The sequence below is a fragment of the Schistocerca nitens genome, chromosome 6 (genome assembly GCF_023898315.1).
Source record: "Schistocerca nitens isolate TAMUIC-IGC-003100 chromosome 6, iqSchNite1.1, whole genome shotgun sequence".
Lineage (NCBI taxonomy): Eukaryota > Metazoa > Arthropoda > Insecta > Orthoptera > Acrididae > Schistocerca > Schistocerca nitens.
In genome coordinates, this window is record NC_064619.1 from 251,192,181 (window position 1) to 251,216,913 (window position 24,733).

General features: G+C 45.7%; 1 protein-coding gene across 1 annotated transcript in view; it reads left to right on the forward strand.

Moving 5' to 3' along the window:
• LOC126263312 (uncharacterized) overlaps positions 1-24,733 on the forward strand; it is a 166,775-nt gene that overhangs the window by 68,027 nt on the left and 74,015 nt on the right. The window contains exon 2 of the mRNA XM_049960401.1: positions 11,115-11,200. Coding sequence (XP_049816358.1) covers positions 11,115-11,200 — 86 coding nt within the window. The remainder of the gene's footprint in view (positions 1-11,114; positions 11,201-24,733) is intronic.

The following is a 24,733-nucleotide window of genomic DNA, read 5'->3' on the forward strand; positions in this document are numbered from 1 at the left end:
CGTTGTAGAGGGGACCTAGTACATTCCATGTAAACACAGCCCAAATCATTATGGAGCCACCCAGCTTGCACAGTACCTTGTTGAAAAGTTGGTTCCATGGCTTGGTGGAGTCTGCGCCACACTCGAACGCTACCATTGGCTCTTACCAACTGAAATCGGAACTCATCTGACCAGGCCACAGTTTTCCAATATGGCAACCGATATGGTCACGAGCCCAGGAGAAGCGCTCCAGGCTATGTCGTGCTGTTAGCAAAGGCACTCGCGTCGGCCGCTGCTGTCATAGCCCATTAACGCCACATTTCACCGCACCGTCCTAACGGATACTTTTCGTCCTATGTCCCACACTGATTTCAGTAGTCATTTCACTCAGTGTTGCTTGTCTGTTAGCACTGACAACTCTATCCAAACGCCGCTGCTCTCGGTCGTTAAACGAAGGCCGTCCACTGCATTGTCCATCGTGAGAGGTAATGCCCGAATTTTGGTATTCTCGGCATACTTTTGACACTATGGATCTCAGATTACTGAATTTCCTAACGATTTCGTAAATTGAATGTCCCATGCGTCTGCTCAAACTACCATTCCGCGTTCAAAGTCTTTTAATTCCCGTCGTGCGACCATAATCAGGTCGGAAACCTTTTCACGTGAATCACCTGAGTACAAATGACTGCCCCATACGCGATACTACCACCACTTGTATATGTGCATATCGCTATACTATGACTTTCTCACTTCAGTGTATAAGGAGCGTGAACAGCGTCAGATGTTGTGTGATCGCTGTGTAGGACATGGCGATGCCACGAACTCGTGTGAGACAGCGTTATTAGCACTTGACAGATTTTAATAGCGGCCTCATTGTGGGTCTCCATTTGGCTGGTTGGTGGAATCGTGCAATATCTCGATTTATGGGGCTTTTCATGTGACACTGGCCCGATGTTGGACTGCACGGGAACGTAAGGGCAGACATACTCGCAGTCAAGGTTCTGGTCGACCACGTGTAAGCACCACAATGGAGAATCGTCGTGCCGAAGTGGCATCAACTCGAAAGACTTGCACCAGGCGAACGGTCTACCCGACGGGAGGCCCTAGCCACACGGCATTTCCATTTTTATCTGAGAACAAGAAATGGACTCGTTGCAACACTGTGTCATACCGCACCGCTGATCGGAGACTAGCATAGCTTGACAAGTGAACTCTCGTCCGAGGCGTAGGCTGTCCTTATCACCTTGTTTTGGAGTGTTGCCGTGACTGGGAAGCCGGGACTGCTGACGAGCGGAGCTGCACTGTGTTCATTGGTGAATCGTGGTTCTGCGCTACCGCAGATGAACATCTTTGCGATGTAAGGTAGTGACTTGTGGAGACGTTCCGTTCTTCCAATGTTTTGCAGAGGTACGGCGTGTTACTCTGTGCGTCGTGGTGTGGGGAGCCATCGGTTATGACTTCAGGTCGCTGCTGGCAGTGACTGAGGGAACTTTGATGCCACAACAGAGCGTCACGGACATCCTGCATCTTCATGTGTTGCCCTCTCGCCCGCCTGAATGGTGATGCCATTTTCCAACAGGACAGTACTCGTCCACGCATGGCAAAGGGCCGTTTGAGCTGCCTGCGTGATGTTGAGGTACTCTGTGGCCAGTAAGATCCACAGATCTGTCCCCGACAGAACAGTTTGAAACCAGCTCGGACGTTAACCCCATCCCTGAGTCAGTATGCAGGATACCAAGGACCATTTACAAGAGTTGTTGGCCGGTTTGCCTCAGGAGAGGATGCAACGGCTTTGATACATTTCCCAAGCAGGTCAGTGCATGGATCCAGGTCACAGGGAGTACAGCTTCATATCGATAAGTGGATTCATGAGGCCAAGTTGTTTGTAAAAGTGGCTCGATTTTCTAATCCGTGAAATATCATCACATACCATCTCAGCCCCCTGAAGTTTCATTTACTTTTCTCCTCCCCTTCTGAGAGCTTCATTTATTTTGTCGCGCACTGTTTATAAATACTGGGCGAGGTGTTGCATTCGGGTTATAACACAGGAGTCGCATTCGTAAGAGCTGCGGCACAAATACGAGGTGCGACAATAATGAGACATACGAAAAAAAAGTGGCTTGCCGTTTTAGTCAAGTTTAGTGTTGTCTCCTTCAAAGTAGTTCCCTTCTGATTGCACGCACTTTTTCCAGCGCTTCTGCCATTGATGGTAACATTTCTGGAACTCATCTTCTGTAATATCTTCCAAGGCCCTCGTCACAGCTTTTTGGACATCTTGTGTGGTTTGAAAATGGTCTCCCCTGACCGTCGTTTTGACTCTTGGAAATAGAAAAAAGTCGCACGGAGCGATATCTGGTGAATAAGGTGGCTGTGGTAGTACTGAAATTTGTTTTGAGGTTAAAAATTGCTGTACTGATGGAGCAGTATGGCATGGCGCATTATAGTGATGCAGAATCTTCAGTTATTATTAGACAAACCGTTTCTCGATTTATGTTCAGTTCTTCTGCAATCATTTTCACGGATAACCTTCGATCAGATCGCACGAGTTCACGCACCCTGGCCAAGTTGACATCCATCCGTGAGGATGATGGTCGTCCACTGCGGTCTTCATCTTAAACAGTCGTTCTGTCTTCACTAAACATTTTATGCCAACGAAAAACTTGCGCTCTTGGCACAACCTCCTCTTCAAAAGCCCTCTGAAGCTTACCACAAGTTGTCATCGGTTTCACTCAATTTAACGCAAAAAGAAATGACCTATTTCCGTGACGAGAGACACAAACATGTGTTAACTTATTACAGCACAACTCACGACTGAGCAGTTGCATCGATGAGCCGCTTGGACTAGAAGCAGATTATAGACCAAAGTCAACGATATTGTCCCTACAAAAGCCTGCAGGGTTGCCACATCTTGCAAAGAAAATCAGTCTAATTACTTTATTGTCGCACCTCGTACACCTCAAGCCATCAAGATTTAAATGTTTCGTGGGTGTTCCAATCGCTAAAGGCGAACATTGGGATGGTTCCCTCTGATTCCTATATCCGTTCCTCCCCAATCCGAGTTTGTTGTCCATGTCTAGTGGTCGATAGAATGGTCACCGTAATCTTCCTTTCTTTAAAAAATTAAAATTAGTTCTACTTTTGTTATTTTTCTTTTCCATTCTTTTCAGTTGAACTGTAGCGTCGTCAGTCATAATGACACTTGTTGTGATCAACTGCATTACATACGCGGAAATTAAATGAATGGGCCAAGTGGGAATGAAGTTAACCTTCTTAGTGAATCTGCGTATTAATGAAATACCTATCAAAATCCCTACTTTAGTTGTCGTGATAACGAAAGTTTGTGCAAAGCACGGCCTAATTCAGTATTTCCTACTTTTGGCGTACAGTCGCCTTAAACACATGCCTCCAGGTTTGAAACTTCGCTCGAAGGCGTGCTCAGATAGTCTAACGTTAAAGGAGACTGCTCACGAAAAACAAAAATACGAGCTCAATCCCGACTGACACAAATTTCCAGTATTGTTTCGTTAGCCTTTCTTATCAAGCGTCAAAATCCTATCATAAATAGCTGGAAGCGAAAAAAAAAATTGTGGCCCAGTGGTGTGTAAATTGGGAGACAAAACCGGCAATGCTCGATCCTAACGCCACACCACGTCGGGTATTGTAAGCAGGTCATTGGACGCTGTCGTGTAGTTTGTGGTGACCTCTCTGGCTGCAGGGTGGTGTCGCGAGTATTTCTCTAGAAGAGCCGGCTATCGGCGGATGTGGCCGCGTGTAGCAGCAGGCGCCGCCTATGCGCAGTACAACGTGAAAGCTGAGAGGGCAGTGTCCCGCTGACAGTGTTCCCCAGTGACCCACAAAGTCGCCGAAAGCGAAAGCGCCGAACCGGAACGGCGCGACCACGGAGGCGCCTACTTCTGCTTCATCTGCGCCCGATTAAAGTGGATTATCTTCACAGTGCTGCTTGCCGAGGTCTCGCGACCTCCTGCTAACAAAAAAATGACTATTTCTAAATGCAGGGGGCGAGTCAGAAGTGTGGCGTCGTATTTCATAGCGCCGTGTCCACGAATGCATTACGGTGTAGGGTACTTCCGCGTTCTCGGAATACGTATGCGCGACAACAGCAGGAAACACTGTAGAACACACGCATCGTTAGAGGCGCTCTCAGAGATTTACGAGTAGATGTATCTAAAGGCACATACCATATTTCTACACTACTGGCCATTAAAATTGCTATACCAAGAAGAAATGCAGATGATAAACTGGTATTCATTGGACAAATATATTATACTAGAACTGACATGTGATTACAAAAATTCAAATGGCTCTGAGCACTATGGGACTTAACTACTGAGGTCATCAATCCCCTAGAACTTAGAACTACTTAAACCTAACTAACCTAAGGACATCACACACATCCATCCTCGAGGTAGGATTCGAACCTGCGACCGTAGCGGTCGCGCGGTTCCAGACTGTAGCGCCTAGAACCGCTCGGCCACCGCGGCCGGTATGTGATTACCTTTTCACGCAATTTGGGTGCATAGATCCTGAGAAGTCAGTACCCAGAACAACCACCTCTGGCCGTAATAACGGCCTTGATACGCCTGGCCATTGAGTCCAACAGAGCTTCGACGGCGTGTACAGGTACAGCTGCCCATACAGCTTCAACACGATACCACAGTTCATCAAGACTAGTGACTGGCGTATTGTGACGAGCCAGTTGCTCGGCCACCATTGACCAGACGTTTTCAATCGGTGAGAGATCTGGAGAATGTACTGGCCAGGGCAGCAGTGGAACATTTTCTGTATCCAGAAAGGCCCGTGCAGGACCTGCAACATACGGTCGTGCATTATCATGCTGAAATGTAGGGTTTCGCAGGGATTGAATGTATGGTAGAGCCACGGGTCTTAGCACATCTGAATTGTAACGTCCACTGTTCAAAGGGCCGTCAATGCGAACAAGAGGTGACCGAGACGTGTAACCAATGGCACCCCATACCATCACACCGAGTGATACGGCAGTATGGCGATGACGAATACACGCTTCCAATGTGCGTTCACCGCGATGTCGCCAAACACGGATGCGACCATCATGGTGCTGTAAACAGAACCTGGATTTATCCGAAAAAATGGCGTTTTGCCATTCGTGCACCCAGTTTCGTCGTAGAGTACACCATCGCAGGCGCTGCTGTCTGTGATGCAGCGTGAAGGGTAACCGCAGCCATGGTCTCCGAGCTGATAGTCCATGCTGCTGCAAACGTCGAACTGTTCGTGCAGATGGTTGTTGTCTTGCAAACGTCCCCATCTGTTGACTCAGGGATCGAGACGTGGCTGCACGATCCGTTACAGCCATGCGGATAAGATGCCTGTCATCTCGACAGCTAGTGATACGAGGCCGTTGGGATCCAGCACGGCATTCCGTATTACCCTCCTGAACCACCGATTCCATATTCTGCTAACGGTCATTGGATCTCGATCAACGCGAGCAGCAATGTCACGATACCATAAACCGCAATAGCGATAGGCTACAATCCGACCTTTATCAAAGTCGGAAACGTGATGGTACGCATTTCTCCTCCTTACACGAGGCATCACAACAACGTTTCACCAGGCAACGCCGGTCAACTGCTGTTTGTGTATGAGAAATCGGTTGGAAACTTTCCTCATATCAGCACGTTGTAGGTGTCGCCACCGGCGCCAACCTTGTGTGAATGCTCTGAAAAGCTAATCATTTGCATATCACAGCATCTTCTTCCCGTCGGTTAAATTTCGCGCCTGTAGCACGTCATCTACGCGGTGTAGCAATTTTAATGACCAGTAGTGTAGATTTCCGGAAAGCATTTGACACGGTGGCCCATTGCGGGCTGTTAACTATTTTACAAGTGTGTGGCACTAAGACTTCTTGAATAATAGAACCCAGTATGTTCTCCTCGACGGCGTGTGCACATCAGAGACAGGGGAATCTTCAGGAGTTCCCCAGGGAAGTGTGATAGGACCGCTTTTGTTCTCTATATACACAAATCATTTCGCTGGCAGGGTAGGTAGCAATCTGCGGTTGTTTGCTGATGATGCCGTGGTGTACGGTAAGGTGTCGAAGTTGAGTGACTGTAGAAAGATACAAGACGACTTATACAAAATTTCCAGTTGTTGTGATGTGGAAAAACGTAAGTCAATGCGGATAAATAGGAAGTTCAAACCTGTAATGTTCGGATATGACTAATGTCCTGCTTGACACAGTCAAGTCGTTTAAGTGTCTGGGCATAACGTTGCAAAGCGATATGAGGTGGAACGGCCATGTGAGAACTGTGGTAGGGAAGGCGAATGGGCGACTTCGGTTTATTGGGAGAATTTTAGGGAAGAGTGGTTCACCTGTAAACTAGACCACGTATAGGACGCTGGTGCGACCTGCTCTTGAGTACTGCTCGAGTGTTTGGCATCCGTACCAGGTCGGATTGACTGAAGACATCGAAGCAATTCAGAGGTGGGCTGCTAGATTTGTTACCGATATGTTCGAACAACACATAAGTGTTATGTAGATGGTTCGGGAACGCAAATGGGAATTCTTGGATGGAGGGTGACATTCTTTTCGAGAAACACTTTTGAGAAAATTTAGAGGACCGGCATTTGAAGCTGACTGCCGAACGATTCTACTGCCGCCAACATACATCGCTCTTAAGGACCACGAAGATAAGATACGAGAAATTAGGGCTCATGCGGAGGCATACAAACAGTCGTTTTTCCCTCGCTCTATTTGCGAGTGGAACAGGAAAGGAAATGATAAGTAGTGGTACAGGGTACCCTCTGTCACACACCGTCCGGTGGCTTGCGTAGTATCGATGGAGATATAGATGTAGGCGATTTATGTACCCTCTGTGTGTGAAATTACGAACATCTTATATTCTGATTCTTCTGTTGTGGCCGAAATCAGACTACAGACACCAGCCAACTTCGAAACTGCTCCGAGTCATGTGCCACTGGAACATACGCACATGAGCTTTGATGCGTATTGTAAAGGAAGAAATAATCACGTGGACATAGTACACGTGAGTACAGAATATTGAACAGTAGTACTGATTGGTGGAAATTATGCCCAGTCCAACGTAGCAAAATTTCTGCACTAAGATGATCACATATAAAACTGGATGTGTCTATAAATTCTGCCTTAAGTCACAAAAATAATTTTATTTTCAATTCTCCACTATGAGTTTCCGGGCACTATGGATCCATTTGGAAGTGTTCTGGCTCTTACAATGTCTACGCTGTCTTTGTATGTGGTTAACAAAACAGAGTACCGATATAAATAAAGAATAGCAGCATAGAAACAGATCATTGTTACCACTGCGACAACGTTAAAGTTGGAGAAACCAAGGAAATGTAACAATAAAATGACGACACAGAAGGACACTACACAAAGTAAGCATTACATGTCAACAAACTAGAGAAAAGACTATTTGTAGAGATGATATAGAGCTACTTGCTACAGTTATAGAACGAGACTGGTTATTAGATATGTTCAAACACCTTGTCTTTGAAATTAACTGCAATGTATATACCCTAATATGTGGCAGTTTATACCTTTAAATGAAGAAAGCAGTTTTATGATAACATCTTTGTCCACAGACTTGTACCTTTGGTTTGTCGCTAATTTTATAACGTGTTTTCATTTGGTGATGACAGTTTTGCTGTCATTCATTGTGCCCTTTTCTGTGTTTCTGACAATATTTTATATTGCCAAATCGGTTTTCACATTGGTAAGAAAACCTTCCATCTTTAACATTAATATATTTGTATAGTAAAATAAGCCACATAGAAAGAAGAGCCAAAGCTCGGTAAGATGGATCTGTGGGGTCCAAAATGTCGTAGTGCAGAATTCGAATTTTTATAGCTGAAAGCGGAATTTATACGTATATTCATTTGAATTACGTCGGGATTGTTTAAATCGTAATAGCTAATGTTAATATTATCGCATACAAGCGGTTATATAAAGGCCGCAAAATTAAAAAAAATCCCTTTAATTTTTGATCAAGCCTCGTATGTCTGAATAAAAATGGGGTCCAACGACATCATGTATAGTTCATACTCGTATTTTGCGCGTTTCGTCGCTTTTTCATGAGTCCTGGTTGATATTTTTCGCACACGCTACGTGGTCTCTGTTGAAGGCTCCAGCCGAGATCGGTCTCATCGGATTAGGGGAGGACGGGGAAGGAATTCGGCCGTGCCCTTTCAAAGGAACCATCCCGGCATTTGCCTGGAGCAATTTAGGAAATCATGGAAAACCTAAATGAGGATGGCCGGACGCGAGATCGATCCGTCGTCCTCCCGAATGCGAGTCCAGTGTGCTAACCACTGCGCCACATCGCTCGATACTGCTGTGTGTGTTCGAGCTTCTGTCTGGTGTCTGGAACGTAATCCCCGTCAGACCACCACAACTAACTCAGATTTAGCTGATCCACAAATGCAGAACACACACACACATACTTGGTTCCAGTGTAGGTCTGGTCCTGATAATATTTCTTCTTGCTGGTGCGCTTAAAAACTATGGAACGGCGCTGTTATGAACCAAAATTTGGCTTCACCTTCGTTATCAATATCATCATCCGTCGTCGTCATCATCATCATCATCATCATCATCATCATCGCCTCCTCCTCCTCTCTTCCACCTCACTTTCTCTTGTTCCATACCTACCTCTAAAACTACCATGACAGTTCCAAAACCCAGCAAAAACAGATGCCTCACAAGACATCGCCACATTCACTTAAGATTATTCGGACAATAAGAATACTGAATGCAAATCCCACGGTAGGATACCTCTCATCAGCGGGACCATTATACACTCCTGGAAATTGAAATAAGAACACCGTGAATTCATTGTCCCAGGAAGGGGAAACTTTATTGACACATTCCTGGGGTCAGATACATCACATGATCACACTGACAGAACCACAGGCACATAGACACAGGCAACAGAGCATGCACAATGTCGGCACTAGTACAGTGTATATCCACCTTTCGCAGCAATGCAGGCTGCTATTCTCCCATGGAGACGATCGTAGAGATGCTGGATGTAGTCCTGTGGAACGGCTTGCCATGCCATTTCCACCTGGCGCCTCAGTTGGACCAGCGTTCGTGCTGGACGTGCAGACCGCGTGAGACGACGCTTCATCCAGTCCCAAACATGCTCAATGGGGGACAGATCCGGAGATCTTGCTGGCCAGGGTAGTTGACTTACACCTTCTACAGCACGTTGGGTGGCACGGGATACATGCGGACGTGCATTGTCCTGTTGCAACAGCAAGTTCCCTTGCCGGTCTAGGAATGGTAGAACGATGGGTTCGATGACGGTTTGGATGTACCGTGCACTATTCAGTGTCCCCTCGACGATCACCAGTGGTGTACGGCCAGTGTAGGAGATCGCTCCCCACACCATGATGCCGGGTGTTGGCCCTGTGTGCCTCGATCGTATGCAGTCCTGATTGTGGCGCTCACCTGCACGGCGCCAAACACGCATACGACCATCATTGGCACCAGGGCAGAAGCGACTCTCATCGCTGAAGACGACACGTCTCCATTCGTCCCTCCATTCACGCCTGTCGCGACACCACTGGAGGCGGGCTGCACGATGTTGGGGCGTGAGCGGAAGACGGCCTAATGGTGTGCGGGACCGTAGCCCAGCTTCATGGAGACGGTTGCGAATGGTCCTCGCCGATACCCCAGGAGCAACAGTGTCCCTAATTTGCTGGGAAGTGGCGGTGCGGTCCCCTACGGCACTGCGTAGGATCCTACGGTCTTGGCGTGCATCCGTGCGTCGCTGCGGTCCGGTCCCAGGTCGACGGGCACGTGCACCTTCCGCCGACCACTGGCGACAACATCGATGTACTGTGGAGACCTCACGCCCCACGTGTTGAGCAATTCGGCGGTACGTCCACCCGGCCTCCCGCATGCCCACTATACGCCCTCGCTCAAAGTCCGTCAACTGCACATACGGTTCAAGTCCACGCTGTTTCGGCATGCTACCAGTGTTAAAGACTGCGATGGAGCTCCGTATGCCACGGCAAACTGGCTGACACTGACGGCGGCGGTGCGCAAATGCTGCGCAGCTAGCGCCATTCGACGGCCAACACCGCGGTTCCTGGTGTGTCCGCTGTGCCGTGCGTGTGATCATTGCTTGTACAGCCCTCTCGCAGTGTCCGGAGCAAGTATGGTGGGTCTGACACACCGGTGTCAATGTGTTCTTTTTTCCATTTCCAGGAGTGTAGTATTCCGTGAGAGCTATGTTGGTGTACAGCTTACACGTCCTCACATCTTCCATCACTTTGCCTTATAAGCCTAGATTATACTCCGTTGTTAATCTGTGTACAGTGTTGATATTCATTTCATATATGACAATGCAGACAGTTTGCCCAATAGCATTTGGAGAGACAATCTATGAGGGAACTTATTATGAAAGGTGTAAAGTCGCCATCTCTTCAACTAGATTAGCATAAACAATAACAAACAGATACTGCCTGAGATTTACGTATACTTGTAATTTAATGCTTCCAACATTTGTTTTTTACATTTGATGTTCTTGGATATTAATTCTTTTCGTAACACTATCATAACACGGCCTCGCGACTCTGGAACCTTATGTTACACTAAATAAACAATGGCTGAATACAATGAATAATAATCATGATAACGTGCCTTCATCAGATTTTCATTCCAAATTATTAATAACTGAGTGAGAATGCGGAAGTGACGGTCATTTTCTGTTAATGAGGTATCATTTGAGTGGAACGATTTGGAAATACCATACGAACCCTAATCGCAGTGGCTGGAATAGTTAACTGGAATAGTTAAAAAAAAGGGAAATAATTAGAAAAATGAAATCGTATATTTCTTACTACCTTCAAAATGATCTTGCAAAGTCTGAGATTATGTGTGGAACTTAAATCGAAAATCTACCAAATATTACCGTGTTATTTTCAAGTTCTTTATTCTTAGTTTAACGTTTCTATAACCTGCGTCCTTTGTACGTATGCGTGACGCACAGACTGCTTAAAAGGCGCTCATGAATTTGCTGCGTCAGTTGTGCGCGCGCGCCCACTGTCGAAAGACTGGTCCCCTGTGTAACCAAAGTGTGTGCTTTCTGTTCCAGGCGATGAAGAGTCTGTGGCCCGGGGTCGATTCCAGACCCAGGTGTTCCAGCAGTCGGTTACTCTGACAGCGAAGATGTGGCCTGATGTGAGTACGGCTTTTAGCATTCTCGCATAGCAAGATCAAATACACTGCAAGCTGCATTCGTTTCATTCTGTTCCTTTTCCAGTTCTCGACAAACTGATTTTTTGCTATAGTGGTTTCTCTGCCTGTAGGCCGCGCGGTAGAGAGAAAGTGTTCAGTCCAGTGGCAAATACAGCATATTTTCTGTTTTAAGAATACTTAATGCACTCCCCAGTCACTTTACTGTGAATACCTGTTAGTGCCCTGCGTGACACATCTGTTTCTGGCACACAGCCAAATGCTGACGCGTCTTCTCTGTTATCTGCAGCAGTCCTTCTGTCTGCAGTGCTCCCCACTGTTGTGGAAAAGTGTGCTAAGAAGGAATTCATACAGCTAACACGCCGATCGACGTTCCCTCCCAAATTTTAAGTTGTGTCACGGTCCGGGGAAAATGGAGGCCAGGAGAGTACTTTATGTCTTGATCGTGCTGTTTCCGTCACTGAGGGACACTTTAACAGTGTAGGGTGGCGTGATATACAGCGTCCTTCGTAGAGAAGACAATCATAACTCATATTCACATCAATCCAGTGGTTAATGGTCCCAGTTAATTCCATAACAACTTTCTCAGGAATAAATCACTGCCTCCTCTCCGTCTACTGTTCCCTCGGCGATGGTTCCAGTGTATTCTCTCTCCGTCTAAAAGTAATTTTGTCTTTCAGAACAAATACACAAATAAAAAGGAAACATCCCGTTCTGACTGATGAAGTCTTCCATTTGTAAGGTATGTGACCATTCAGACTTAGCGTGTAGTAATTCCATGAAAACATATTGATCGCTAAAAGTTTATTTGCCGCGCGGGATTAGCCGAGCGGTCTAGCCGCTCCAGGCGTGGACTGTGCGGCTGGTCCCGGCGAAGGTTCGAGTCCTCCCTCGGGCATGGCTGTGTGTGTTTGTCCTTAGGATAGTTTAGGTTAAGTAGTGTGTAAGCTTAGGGACTGATGACCTTAGCAGTTAAGTCCCATAAGATTTCACACACATTTGAACATTTTTGAAAAGTTTATTTATGACGAGTCATCATCACCAGATAATTGTAGAAAAATTTACACAAAAGACAAATTAGAAAAGCTAATATAGTAATTATATGGCCAATTTAACATCAGAAACGGAAGTATATAATAAGTAAGACAAATTAGAAAAGCTAATATAGTAATTATAAGGCCAATTTAGCATCAGAAACGGAAGTATATAATAAGTAAAAGTATTTACAAAATGCTTAGGAAAGCTCGTACAAGTGAGCAATACAGGAAAAACGTTCGATCCGATGTGCAATTGCCGTTAGGCGTATTTGCAAAAGATGTTATTTGGAGACTTCGCATGCCAGACTGAAGACAGCAGACTCGAGGACCGTATTATATCGACTTGGTACCAGATGGCTTAAGAGTCAAAGATCGAGGCAAACCAAGAAATAGCTTTTGTAAGACACAAAACAATGCAAATTTTCCTACCACATTTCATCTGGTTATTTTTCTTTATTTTTTTTTTTTTTACAGTAAGTGTGATATCGCCAATGAACAAATAAAACATAGAATATGTTATGAGTCTAGACCTGTCATGAGACGTATACAAAGATCGTACAGCACATTAGGCAAGTAAGCACAATGTCGAAATATTTCATCGAGAGAGAAAGGAATGCAATTATAATTTTCCAAACAAAGCAAGCAAGCTTCAACCTATTTAGACCTCAGATGGGTCATGTCTAAAACAAAACCTGTCACAAAATAGCAATTTTTCCAACTGTGTCAGGGTGAACTGGGGATGAGTAGGAACAAGGGCGAGTGGCTGTGTGTGTGTGTGTGTGTGTGTGTGTGTGTGTGTGTGTGTGCGGGGGGGGGGGACGGCACCAAGGCCAGGTAGGGATCAGATGAAGACAGATGCTGAATTACTTGGAGGGGGAGGGACAGGGGGAGGTGTGTAGGAAAATAGGCAGAGGTTGGGGAAGGGCAGCATGAAAGGATGGAGAGAAACAAGGAAGGAAGGGGGAGGGGAGGAAATGTTGCTCCAGTGGTTTATTTTCACTAATTTTATATAACAAATATAATGACATTACAGCAGAAGTGACCATGGTTTTTTCAGTGTGAATCAATATATGCAAAAAAGGAGACAGCTGGTATTGAAGTATGAGTCCCGAGACTAGTTGAAGATTATAAGAGGGCTTGCACTAGAAACACCAGAGCAGAGAAGAAAAGAAAAAAAAGAAAACAGGGAGAATTGGCAGAATAAACAGAGAATGAAGAGAAGACACGTTGAGCCATCACTAATGACCCGGGCAGCATAATACTATTGAAACTAAAACTGAACACTGACAGAAGTACAGGCGATTCTCAGAATATTGCAGTGTCCCGGACGGGCAGCGTTACACATATTTACCCTCTAGTGCAATTGAGATTCACCGCGGAACGATGCGTATAACTTGTGGGTTGTTCTTCGGAATTTCCCGGACGATTCATGAGTACTTCATGACTTGCTTCCAGACTAAGAGGATTAGAGCTTATTGAGACATTGGTGGACAATGGTTCAACATACTCTGTACTATTTTAATGGGATGTTGCGACACAGATGGATTTTTACTGTGATCGAAATCGGTTATACTGTAAGTACGTAATAATGACAGAGGAATATTTCGCGCCCTTCAGTAACCACTGCATAAATTATGTAAGCAGTGATAACTCCATTTATCACGCTACTTATTTAGACCATTCTAAAGACAAAAGAAATGTATAATGTGTAAAGAGTTCTTAAGTACAGGTTAAGCATAGGAAAAAAAAAAACGATGTGATCTTCATCCAGACTGGCGTTGTTGTTGCTGCTGTTCTAGACTGGCATGATGGTCTCCACGCTATTCTACTATCTTCTCTTCACAGCTACTGCAGCCTACATCCATCTGAATCTGCTTACTGTATTCAAACCTTGGCTTCCCTCTGCAGACGTTACCCTCCAAACTTCTTTCCATTACCATAATGACGGTTCCTTGATACCTCAAGATATGTCCAGTCAACAGATCCCTTCCTACTATCAAGATGTGCCATAAATTTCTTTCTTCCTGAGTTCTATTCACATCTTCACATTACTTACCCGATCTACTGATCTAATCTTTAGCATTCTTCTGTAGTATCACATTAAAAAGCTCATATTCTCTTCGTGTCTGAACTGCTTATCGTACACGTTTCACATCCTTACAAGGCTAAACATTCTTACAGTTGCATCCACGAAAAACTTTCTAGCACTTAAGTTTAAGTTAATTAGATGTAGGCAAATCTCCCATTGTGAAAAACCGTTTGGTTGCTATCGCTACATTTCATGTCCTCTGTACTTCGGCCGTCATCATTTATTTGGCTGCCAAAATTGCAAAACTGAGCTTTGTGCCTTATTTCCTGCGCTAACTCCCCCAACGTCGCCTGATTTAATTCGTTTGCACTCCGTTATCCTTATTTTGCTGTTGTCGATGTTTATTTCATAAGCTGTATTCAAGACACTATCCATTACATATAGCTTTTAAAGTTTCTGCTGCACAACTACTTCATTAACTCGTTAATTGAACATTACGAGTCTCGTGTCGGCTGTTATGCTGTTTTCAAGTAATCTAGCAATATTAACGATGGTAAAAATTGTTGCATAAATTTATAACAGTATATGTTGAACGGCTTTCGTTTATGTTGGCAATTATTAGCTTTATGTTTCAGATATTAGAATGAAGCGTCCTGGAGTGCTTTGTAAGATTATTTTTTCTATTTGTGCTGTTGGAATTCGTCAGAAATTAACCTCTGATGCTCACTTTGGCTTTCGCACCTATATTCGTTTGACAGGAAATCTTACTCCACTGACGAGTACATCTTTACAATCAATTTACATTCGCAGAAAATCAGTGTTAATAGCTGCGTTACGAAGACCGTATTATCATATCTTTTCGTGTATCGTGCAAAGATGTGCGGGTGTTAAGAATTTCGCTGTTTTTAATTTATTTCCTGGTGTCGTGAGGCGTTGAAATTTATTCTTTTTCTTGTAAGCAATCAATAAATTTTTCCAAATATGTTTTTGTGTTTATGTTCCGTCTGTTCTTACACTTTTGTGTGGATATAAAATTAGAGTTCTTCCAAGACATCCGTTGTACTCCATTGGGGTACACGATGTAGAATTTTGATTGCATTTTCTATTCGTTCTGCTTTTTGTTTTTGGTTGAGTAAGTGCATGTAAAATGTAGCTCGAGTAATAATAATTCCGAATGTGTTCTTTGAACCTGACGGCGAAGTTCCTACCTTTTTGGTGGCTGACGTAAAATTGGTTACAATCATCCACACAAAAGCGTATGTACAGATGAAATTAAAACCAAACAGCATTAGGGAAACTTGATTGACGTCGTAAAATAAAAAGAATAAATTTCAACGTCTCATGACACCAGGAAATAAATTAAAAGAAGCGAAATTTTCAACACACACACGAACACGCACACGCACACGCACACGCACACGCACACGCACACGCACACGCACACACACACACACACACACACACAAACTCACTTCTGCGGTCTTTGTAATTTAGCTATTAACATTTATGTAAACTCATTGTAAACTTGTACTCGTCAGTGGAGCGAGATTTCCTGTCAATCGAATACAGGTGCAATCCAAATGCGAACACAACAGGTAAATTTCTGACGAATTCTAGCAGCACAAAAACTGAAAAATAATCTCAGCAAAGCACTCCAGAACGCTTTTTTCTAACATCTAAAACGGAACGCTAGTAATTACCAACATAAACGTAAGCCACTCAACATATACCGATATACATTCACGCAAAATTTTTTGCCATCATTAATACTGCAGGATTACTTGAAAACTGCATAACAGCCGACACGAAACTCGTAGTGTTTAAATAATGAGTTAATGAAGTAGGGGTGCTGCAGAAATTTGGGCTGTGTACTAACTATTTCACCGAATTAATGAATGCTGTGGGTACATCATAAAACAAACTATCCGTTCCATTCAGCTGCTCTCCCAAGTCGTTTGTTTTGCTTCTAGAAAAATTTAATGTTAAAATCTTGTCCAATCGCCATCAGGAAAACACCTCGTTCCCTCATAACTGAGGAACTGTAGTCACTGGCAAGTCTTCTGGAACTGGTTAAGAACTAATTACTGAAAGGTTTTTGACTGGAAACATTGTGTGCGTTTTGTTGATTGGGGAGGGGAGAGGAAGGAGACCAGACAGCAAGGTCATCGGTTCCATTATCAAAGGCATCAAAAATCAAGGAACGAACAACACAAACAGCACAGTCCAATCAAGGGGAAGAGCAAATGGGCAAACAAAGAGGTGAACGAAGAGTCAGAGCAGCATGAAGAGGGGTGGGGGGAAACGGAAAGAGCAGGGGTGCGCCAGAAACGCTAAGCATGGTGGGGCACCTGCACTGCCACCGAGCCGACCAGATTCCCAAACCCTACCACGTTCACGACACGATGGGGACGATACCAGGGGAAAAAGACATAAGAAAAGCGGAAACGAAACTGCAAAAAAGACAAGACAAAATGTATAGAAAGGCGTGGGTAATGTGGCCGGTGTAGAGGCAAGACCAAGGCCTCCATAATCAATGCCAACGCTAACTATGGGAAGAGGAAAAGTCAAGGACTTAAATCTGAGAGGACAAACAATTTTTGCGAAGAAAACCGAGGACAGACGTAACTATGCAAGGGTTGTCTGCTAACAACCAGCACAATGCAGGCAGGAGGGCATATAGTCGCATTTGTCGTCATTTTCGTCCAACAAACCCCATTTGATCAGATTAGATTTCACAGGAGCCACCCCAGTTCTGATGCGGTTAAGCATTCTCCGGGTTTTCCAACCACGAGAAACGCCGCTTGGTGGGTCCTCTCTTAGTGGATAGTAGATGGGGGGCTGATCTAAGACGCAACTTAGGAAACGGCATCTGGATTTGAGTTTGCTGGGGCCACACTCTAGGCCAAATATTGAGTGACGGGGATCAAAGGTTTGTTTTAGCTTCTCGGTATGTTCATGGGCTTTCCTACGTGAGTCTGGGTTTGTGAAACCTGCGGCCCTGTGAAGATTTTCTATGGGGGCAGGTTTCATGCAGCCTGTCACTATCCTGCATGTTTCATTCAAGCTAATATCTACCTTTTTTGCGTGGGCGGATCGGCACCATACCGGGCAGGCATATTCGGCAGTTGAGAAGCACAAAGCTTGGGCTGAAGCTCTGACCACGGTAGGTTTGGCATCCCATTTGCTGTTGGACAGCTTTCTTATTAGGGAATTTCGTGCTTCTACTTTTTTGCGTGTTTTTTCGCAATGATATTTGTATGTCAATGTTCTGTCCAGCACGACGCCAAGGTAGGTGGGAGTATCTGTGTGTTCTAGTAATGTCGCATCCCACGTAACATTGAGCCTGTACTTTGCCTGCCTCGAGTTCAGATGGAATGCACTCACTTGAGTTTTGGAGGGATTGGGTTTTAGAGAATTCTTTTTGTAGTAGGTTGACATTATAGAAAGGGCGGTTTCTAGTTTCTCCTCGATGGCTTCAAACCTGTTGCCTTGTACTGTTATTGCCAGGTCGTCTGCATATACAAAAGTTTTGGTTTTGTCTGGAGTTGGTTGGTCATTTGTATATATGTTGAATAGGATTGGCGCCAACACGCTCCCTTGGACAAGCCCATTTTTCTGATTCCGCCATCGACTCTTTTTCCCCTCAAGCATTACGAAGAACTGTCTATTTTGGAGCAGGGATTCGATTATCTTGACTAGGTGGTAGTCTTTCAGGGTCTCGTAGATTTTATGCAGTAGTGCCCGATGATCTACTGTGTCATAGGCGGAACTTAGGTCGACAAGTGCCAGCCCAGTGATTAGTTTATTCTCAAACCCATCCTCGATATTTTCCGTCAATGCCAGAATTTGACTGGTACAGGACTTTCCAGGTCTAAAACCTGCTTGGTGTGGAATTAGCTTCGAGTCAACGATCTTCTCTATTCTGTTGAGGATCAATCTTTCATAGAGCTTAAACAGGTGGCAGAGAAGGGTTATGGGTCGATAGCTCTTCGGAGACTCTGGGTCCTTCCCGGATTTAAGGAGAGCCACCACTTTTGACTTCCTCCACAGTTTCGGGATTTGAAAGGTTTCACGGCACACGCTAAAAAGTCCAAGTATCCAGTCCCTGGCGCCAAGGCCGAAGTTTTTAATCTGTTCCACGCAAATATCATCAAACCCAGCGGCTTTCCCATTCTTCATGGTATTTATGCCATTGTTCAACTCTCTCATGCTAAATGGTTTCTGGAAGTTGGTGTTATCCGTTGGCAGTAGGCGTGTGATTTTAGTTTTCTGACGTTTGGAGTTGAACTTGCCGTTTAGAAGGAGTTGGTTGGCCACCTGGTTTGGAGCTACGTTGGCCGGGCCTTGCTTAGCCTTGGGTCACCATCCAGTTTCTTAATCAGGTTCCAGGCTATTTTGCTACTGTGGGACATATCCATTCTTTCTAGGGTTGCTATCCACTTCTTCTCGCGTGCCTCGCTGAGGGCTGACATTGAAGCTGTGCCGCAGGTGATGGTTTCGTCGCTGAATGGGTCTTCCGCGAACAATACTTGATACTTCTCCAGGATGTCCTTTGAGGCATTTGAGAGCCCTGGGATATAGTGTTGTCTGCAGCCCCTAGGAATATAGCGTCTAGATACCTTTCGCAAAGTCTCAACAAAGATAAGATAATTATTTGGTGTTGGGGTCAGACTGGCTAATTCCTCATCCAGCGCTTGGGAATATTCTGACCACCTAGCCTTTTTAAAGTTGAATCTCCTACGGAAAGGTATTTTGGTTGTTTTGATTGTTGAGTAGACTTGGATTCCAATAGGTCAATGTTGTGTCTTTGGGATTGCATCATATACTCTTTTGCAGCAGGTGTCGTAGATGTTCCGGCTGACGAAGCAAATATCTGGATTGCAGCCTCGCTTCCAAATTTTGCTGTTGAAGAAGCAGAGGAGCTTGGGGTCGTGGAGCAGTGAGAGGTTATTTGCCTCAGCCCATTGTTCTAACAGCTGACCATTGGCGTCTGTCTCGTCGTAGCCCCAGGTGGTGCTGTGGCTGTTAAAGTCGCCCACAACGAAGTGTGTCCTTTGGTTGTTGAAGCTTGCTGGCGTTGAAGTATGTAAGTTCTGGCCGGGGGGTTTATATACGGAGCATAATGTAAATGATCCACTCTCTATCGCTAACATTTCAATGTTGTTGGTGGTTGTCTTATTCGTGGAAGAGAGCAGCATCTCGGGTCTGGTAAATATTGCGCTCCCATACCTTCTGTGAGGTGCTTCTAATGCCAAGCGCATTCCTTTGATATTGGGTCTGTTTGCTGTTTCATCTCTATGCGTTTCCTGCAGGCACAGTACGCCCCACTTTTCTGATTGGCATAGTTGCGATATTACATCCTCCTTATTCTGACGATCGTCAGGGTTGGCCCTGAAGAGGACCTGTTTTTGTTTTTGGCTTTTGATTGCATTGGTTTCCGGTGGTGGAAGGCTTGGCCGTTGTCCGATTGGGCAACGTTTCCGGGGAGCGCCGGCATTTTACTTTCTTCCATGCCAGCAGAAGACCTGAAGTCATATACCACATGATCAGCAGATTTAGGGCCATCGGTGTCAAAAACAGTGGCATCCTTAAACTCCTGTAAGAACATTTGGAACAAACAATGGGACACCACTGGATCAGTGGAGGCTTTTGGACCCCAGAAGAGATCCTACCTAATGCAGGGCCAAGGAACTAACCACGTGGTAGTAGTTGGGAGAGAAGATGGGGAAGAGGACAAGAGGGGAGATGGAAATCACGGCAGAGAGAAGTAAGGTAGAGCACAACTTGTAACTCCACCTCTGAGGGCGGGCAGAAGGCGGGTGACGGCGTGAAGCCATGAAAAGAATAGAATATGAGGGGTGAGCAGGGAAAGAGCAGATAGTGTTGGCATAGGAAACCAGGATCTGCGACCACCGAACCAAAAGGAGAGGGATCCCAGCATCAACCAGAAGACTATTATCAGGGCTTGTGCAATAGGCACCAGTGGCTTAAACGGATACCACGATAGTGAACCAGGTCCAAGAGGAGCAATGTGGGCGGGGAAGCTCATCCATAAACTTGACAACTATAATTCAGATGAGACAGAACTAACGCCCAGTGAAGGTGGGGAAGGGTTGAATGATCCGTGATATGTAGGCAAGGGCATCAAGGGAAGCGAGTTTACGAAAACAGCCAACCTTGTGATGACGGATTTTGGGCAATCAAGTAAGCTTGTTGTCGAAAAGAAAATCCAAGAAACGGCACTTGGGGACCACAGTCACGTGTTGGGCGACAAGGTAGAGCTATAGGTCAGGAAAGACAAAAATATACGCCACCCTCGAGAGAACTGAAAACCATGCAAGAGTGTGCTGATGACATCCTGGAGCTGTCGTTCCGCAGAGGCCACCGAGTGGGAGCTACCCCAAATACAGAAATCATCCACGTACATAGCAGAGGTGACCAACAGTTCGGTAGAGGCCACAAGTACATTAATAGCGACGAGAAAGAGAAAGACACGTTATGTGGACCCTGTGGAATCCATGGAAAAGGGAGGAGAGGGGGGGGGAGGGCGAATTGCTAAATGAGGGCAGTTAGGGCAGCAGGTGTAGATGATGTGTCAGGAGGGTGATAGAGATTGCAAACTGTAACTGCATATTCCAAGTGGGCCCAGAAGGCAACTGCTTCCAATGTGGTGTGAAATGGAATGCACATTCTAAAATTTTCTGTATGGACCCATGTGCAAACGCCACCAGAAGCTTTTAAAGGGCCAGCCCAGTTCCGACAGAAAGCACGGAACCCACAAAGGGTTGGTGGGCAAGTATCTGTAAAAGGAGATTCCTGGAGAACAGCACAAGCTGCTGTGTAAAAGGCAATAAGGGATTGCAGCTCTTGCAGGTGATGGTAGTATCCATTACAGTTCCACTGGATAAGCATGGAGCGGGTGTCCAAATGGAAGATGAACGGGCTGGAGCCAATCATTCAGCCGAATCACGATCTACCACCTACAAGGATGGAGTGACATCCATATATAAAGAGTTCAGACACAGGTTGCGAGGGGGATATGACATCTGTAGGGGGGAACCAGGTGGCAGGGGAAAGGGGGGGGGGGCTTGTCCTGTGACTTATGTTTCCTTTCCTTCTCTTTTGAAGGTCGAGGAGGGCAGGGCACAGAGGGAGAACAGGCTTCTGCAAGATCTGGAAGAGAGTGGGCGAACTTGGGGCACACAGACTGTGTGTCCCATGGCCAAGTTGTTGTAGCAGGCCTCTGGCCTGAGAGACGCAGAGGGAGGTGGGGTGTCCTGGGATGGAGACTCATCACTGGTGGACGCTGAAGAAGAGGAGCGGCACCCGGAGGGGAGGGCGTGGAAACCTCAGAGAGGGGGAGGTGGAGAGTAGAGAGAGATGGGACTGGGGGAAGGAAAAGGGAGGAGGATAAAAGGCTGTGACATAGGCAAAGGTAGAAGTCATCGACACAAGGGTAGTCAATCATATTTCTGATGAGCCACAGTGTAAGATAAACGATGAAGGGACGTATACTCCTGTCTCTTCTTTTCTTTTTCATAAGCTGGTTAGTCTGGTAAGCATGGAGAGTGATGGTCTTGCTAATTAACACGCTTGGGCGACAAAACACAGGGACTTGCCTCATGGAGTGGGTGTCTACATTCACCTCAAAGGTTCCGCCGTACAGTGGGAAGACATGTACCTGAACCACAAGCTCCAAAATCACCTAATGGGTGGTGGGACACACGGCTTCACATCACACCGATAACACATAACCTTGACCTTTTCCAGGAGAGTATCTCCCTAACATGCCAGAATAAAGATGACATTGCGATTATCCTTATGGCCTTTCCGAACATGCTGAGCAAAAGGAATGACCGGCTGTTCCAGATTGGCCTGGAGATCATCAGTCTTAAGGATGAGGTCCCTGTGAAAAAGAATGCACTGAACCATATCCATAGACTGCTGAGAAGTGATGGACACTGGGACATCGCGAAGATGATCTCGTGCGAAGGGCTTCACATCAGCCAGCACAAGTAGTTTTGATCAACAGTAAGACTGACTACATCTTACTGAGATAACAAAAAAATAACGCTTCATGACGGCGAATGTGTCCCTGTCTGTCCCATTACAGACCAGGCATTGGGGAAAGTGTTTCACCCCAAGCTGGCGAGCCTGGCCCTTCTCCCAGAGTGTAGACAGGGAAGGACCACAGGGTGATAAGGAGGAGCAATGAGTGATCCATTACCGACTGAACAGACAGTTGTAGAAGAACGGCCAGTTTTCTTGGAGCTTGAGACATTTCATATGCAAAGCATCTGCCCTGATACCACCCACTCCGATCAGGGGCTCACGCCATGGGTGCCACCCAGCCACAGTATGGATCGTCTGGCGCAGCAGCCATTGCCGGGAGTTCCGATGCTCCAGAATGACATGCTCCCTCTCATAGGCATACATGGGGAGGCAAGGGATCAGGTGATCTTTGTGTTGGTAGGGGCTCAGCCACATGGGTACATAACAGCCCCAGCTCACAGACTGGCTACTTGTGCTGGTGACCTAGTGGGCTGGAGAGGGCCTATGGGGAGGGGAAGGAACGGCAGAGAGGGACCCACGCCGCAGATGCTAGGGAGGGAGTTCTTCCTAAAATGGCTCAAACTATGGAGAGAAAATGTAGAAGTGGAGGTCAAAGCCCAAATGGGGGGGGGGGGGGAGACAAAAACGCCAAAAAGGAAGGATGAAAGAAAAGGCAAGGGGAACAAAACTGCAAGGAATACAAGAAACCAGATGGATAGCCAGGTTGACATAAGTACAAACACCGAGGGAGGGGAGGAGGGGGAGGGAGGTGCACGGGGGAGGAAATACGGATCGTGAGCCCCTGGGGGCTGGGGAGGGGGGGGGGGGAGTGTGCAACATTCCATTGAGTCATACAGGACGTGACACTAGCGACCCGATGACAACTCGCGTCATAAGTAATTTCGTTTTAAGTAGCTCTGTGTGTGAACGACCTTACTCATCACACAGAAAGTGTTTTAAGTTTTTGCATGCAAGGTGTTTTTTATTAGTACGGGCAAAGAGAAATCCCTGTCTTTCCATGTTTAAGTGCGACCTCGCAGATCTAGACAAATGACATCCGGCCGGCCGCTGGTGGCCGAGCGGTTCTGGCACTACAGTCTGGAACCGCGCGACCGCTACGGTCTCAGGTTCGAATCCTGCCTCGGGCATGGATGTGTGTGTTGTCCTTAGGTTAGTTAGGTTTAAGTAGTTCTAAGTTCTAGGGGACTTATGACCTCAGCAGTTGAGTCCCATAGTGCTCAGAGCCATTTTTGAACCAAATGACATCCTCTCTGCTTATGTTCGTTGGTATGGCGGGTGCAGTGGGTTACACACGCTACAAGACTACACAATAAGAGAATCTTTCAAGTACTGGTAGAGTGAAACTCACCCACCGTGCGTACTGCGCTGCTGCTCAGGGTGAGCAGCCAGTGTTCAGTCAAAGAATTTAGAGACCACCTTGCGGGACCGGTGGCTGAGAAAATTTTTCTTCTTGCTTATTTCACCTCTAGGAGTGCTTTGTGTAAATGAAGAAGTCCTACGTTCCACCGTGTTTGGGGATCCACATTAAATTCTTAAGTGACTGGGTAAGTCGTTTTTCAGGTCAGAAAAAAAACTTTCAGTAGCACATTGTGACGTTGAAGTGTGTGTGTGTGTGTGTGTGTGTGTGTGTGTGTGTTTGAAGCTTAGGGGCGCCCAACGGCGACATTATCAGCTTCCTTAAACTCATAAAAAAAAGTAATGTGGATAAAATCTCTAAAATTGTTGCACGCTCATGCACTATGGCGTGGCGTTCAAATCAACCGTTGATGTCAGTTAAGCTTACCAATTTTTTGTAAATGTGTTGTGCGTGAAATTAATAATTTACACACTTCCAGCATGCTGGATGACAATAGGCAGCAACTAACTGTGATCCAATGAAATTACGAAACTGTCAAAGTTGTACAGAAGTTTGTTATTATTTATGGCTTAAATGGCTCTGAGCACTATGGGACTTAAGTTAAGAGGTCATCAGTTCCCTAGAACTTCGAACTACTTAAACCTAACGAACCTAAGGACATCACACACATCCGAACCCGAGGCAGGATTCGTGCAATTCCAGACTGTAGCGCCTAGAACCGCTCGGCCACTCGGGCCGGCCTGTTTTTATTTAAATGGCGACCAGTTTTGGACCTTTGTCCAATATCAAGCCTTCTTGTAGAACAGAGTGCACCGTGTTACAAATAACATACAGTGCATAAGAAGTACAAGTACGTTTGAGAAAACGATTACTAGTACCTTGTACTTACTTACTCACTCACACAAGCAATATTGGGCAACACACACATTATGGTAGCACTTATGTGGTATGAAAACCACCTGTCAAGCGTACTTCTACATCGATTGATCTTGTGTATTGTACATAATGGGCTAAAGTCCGAA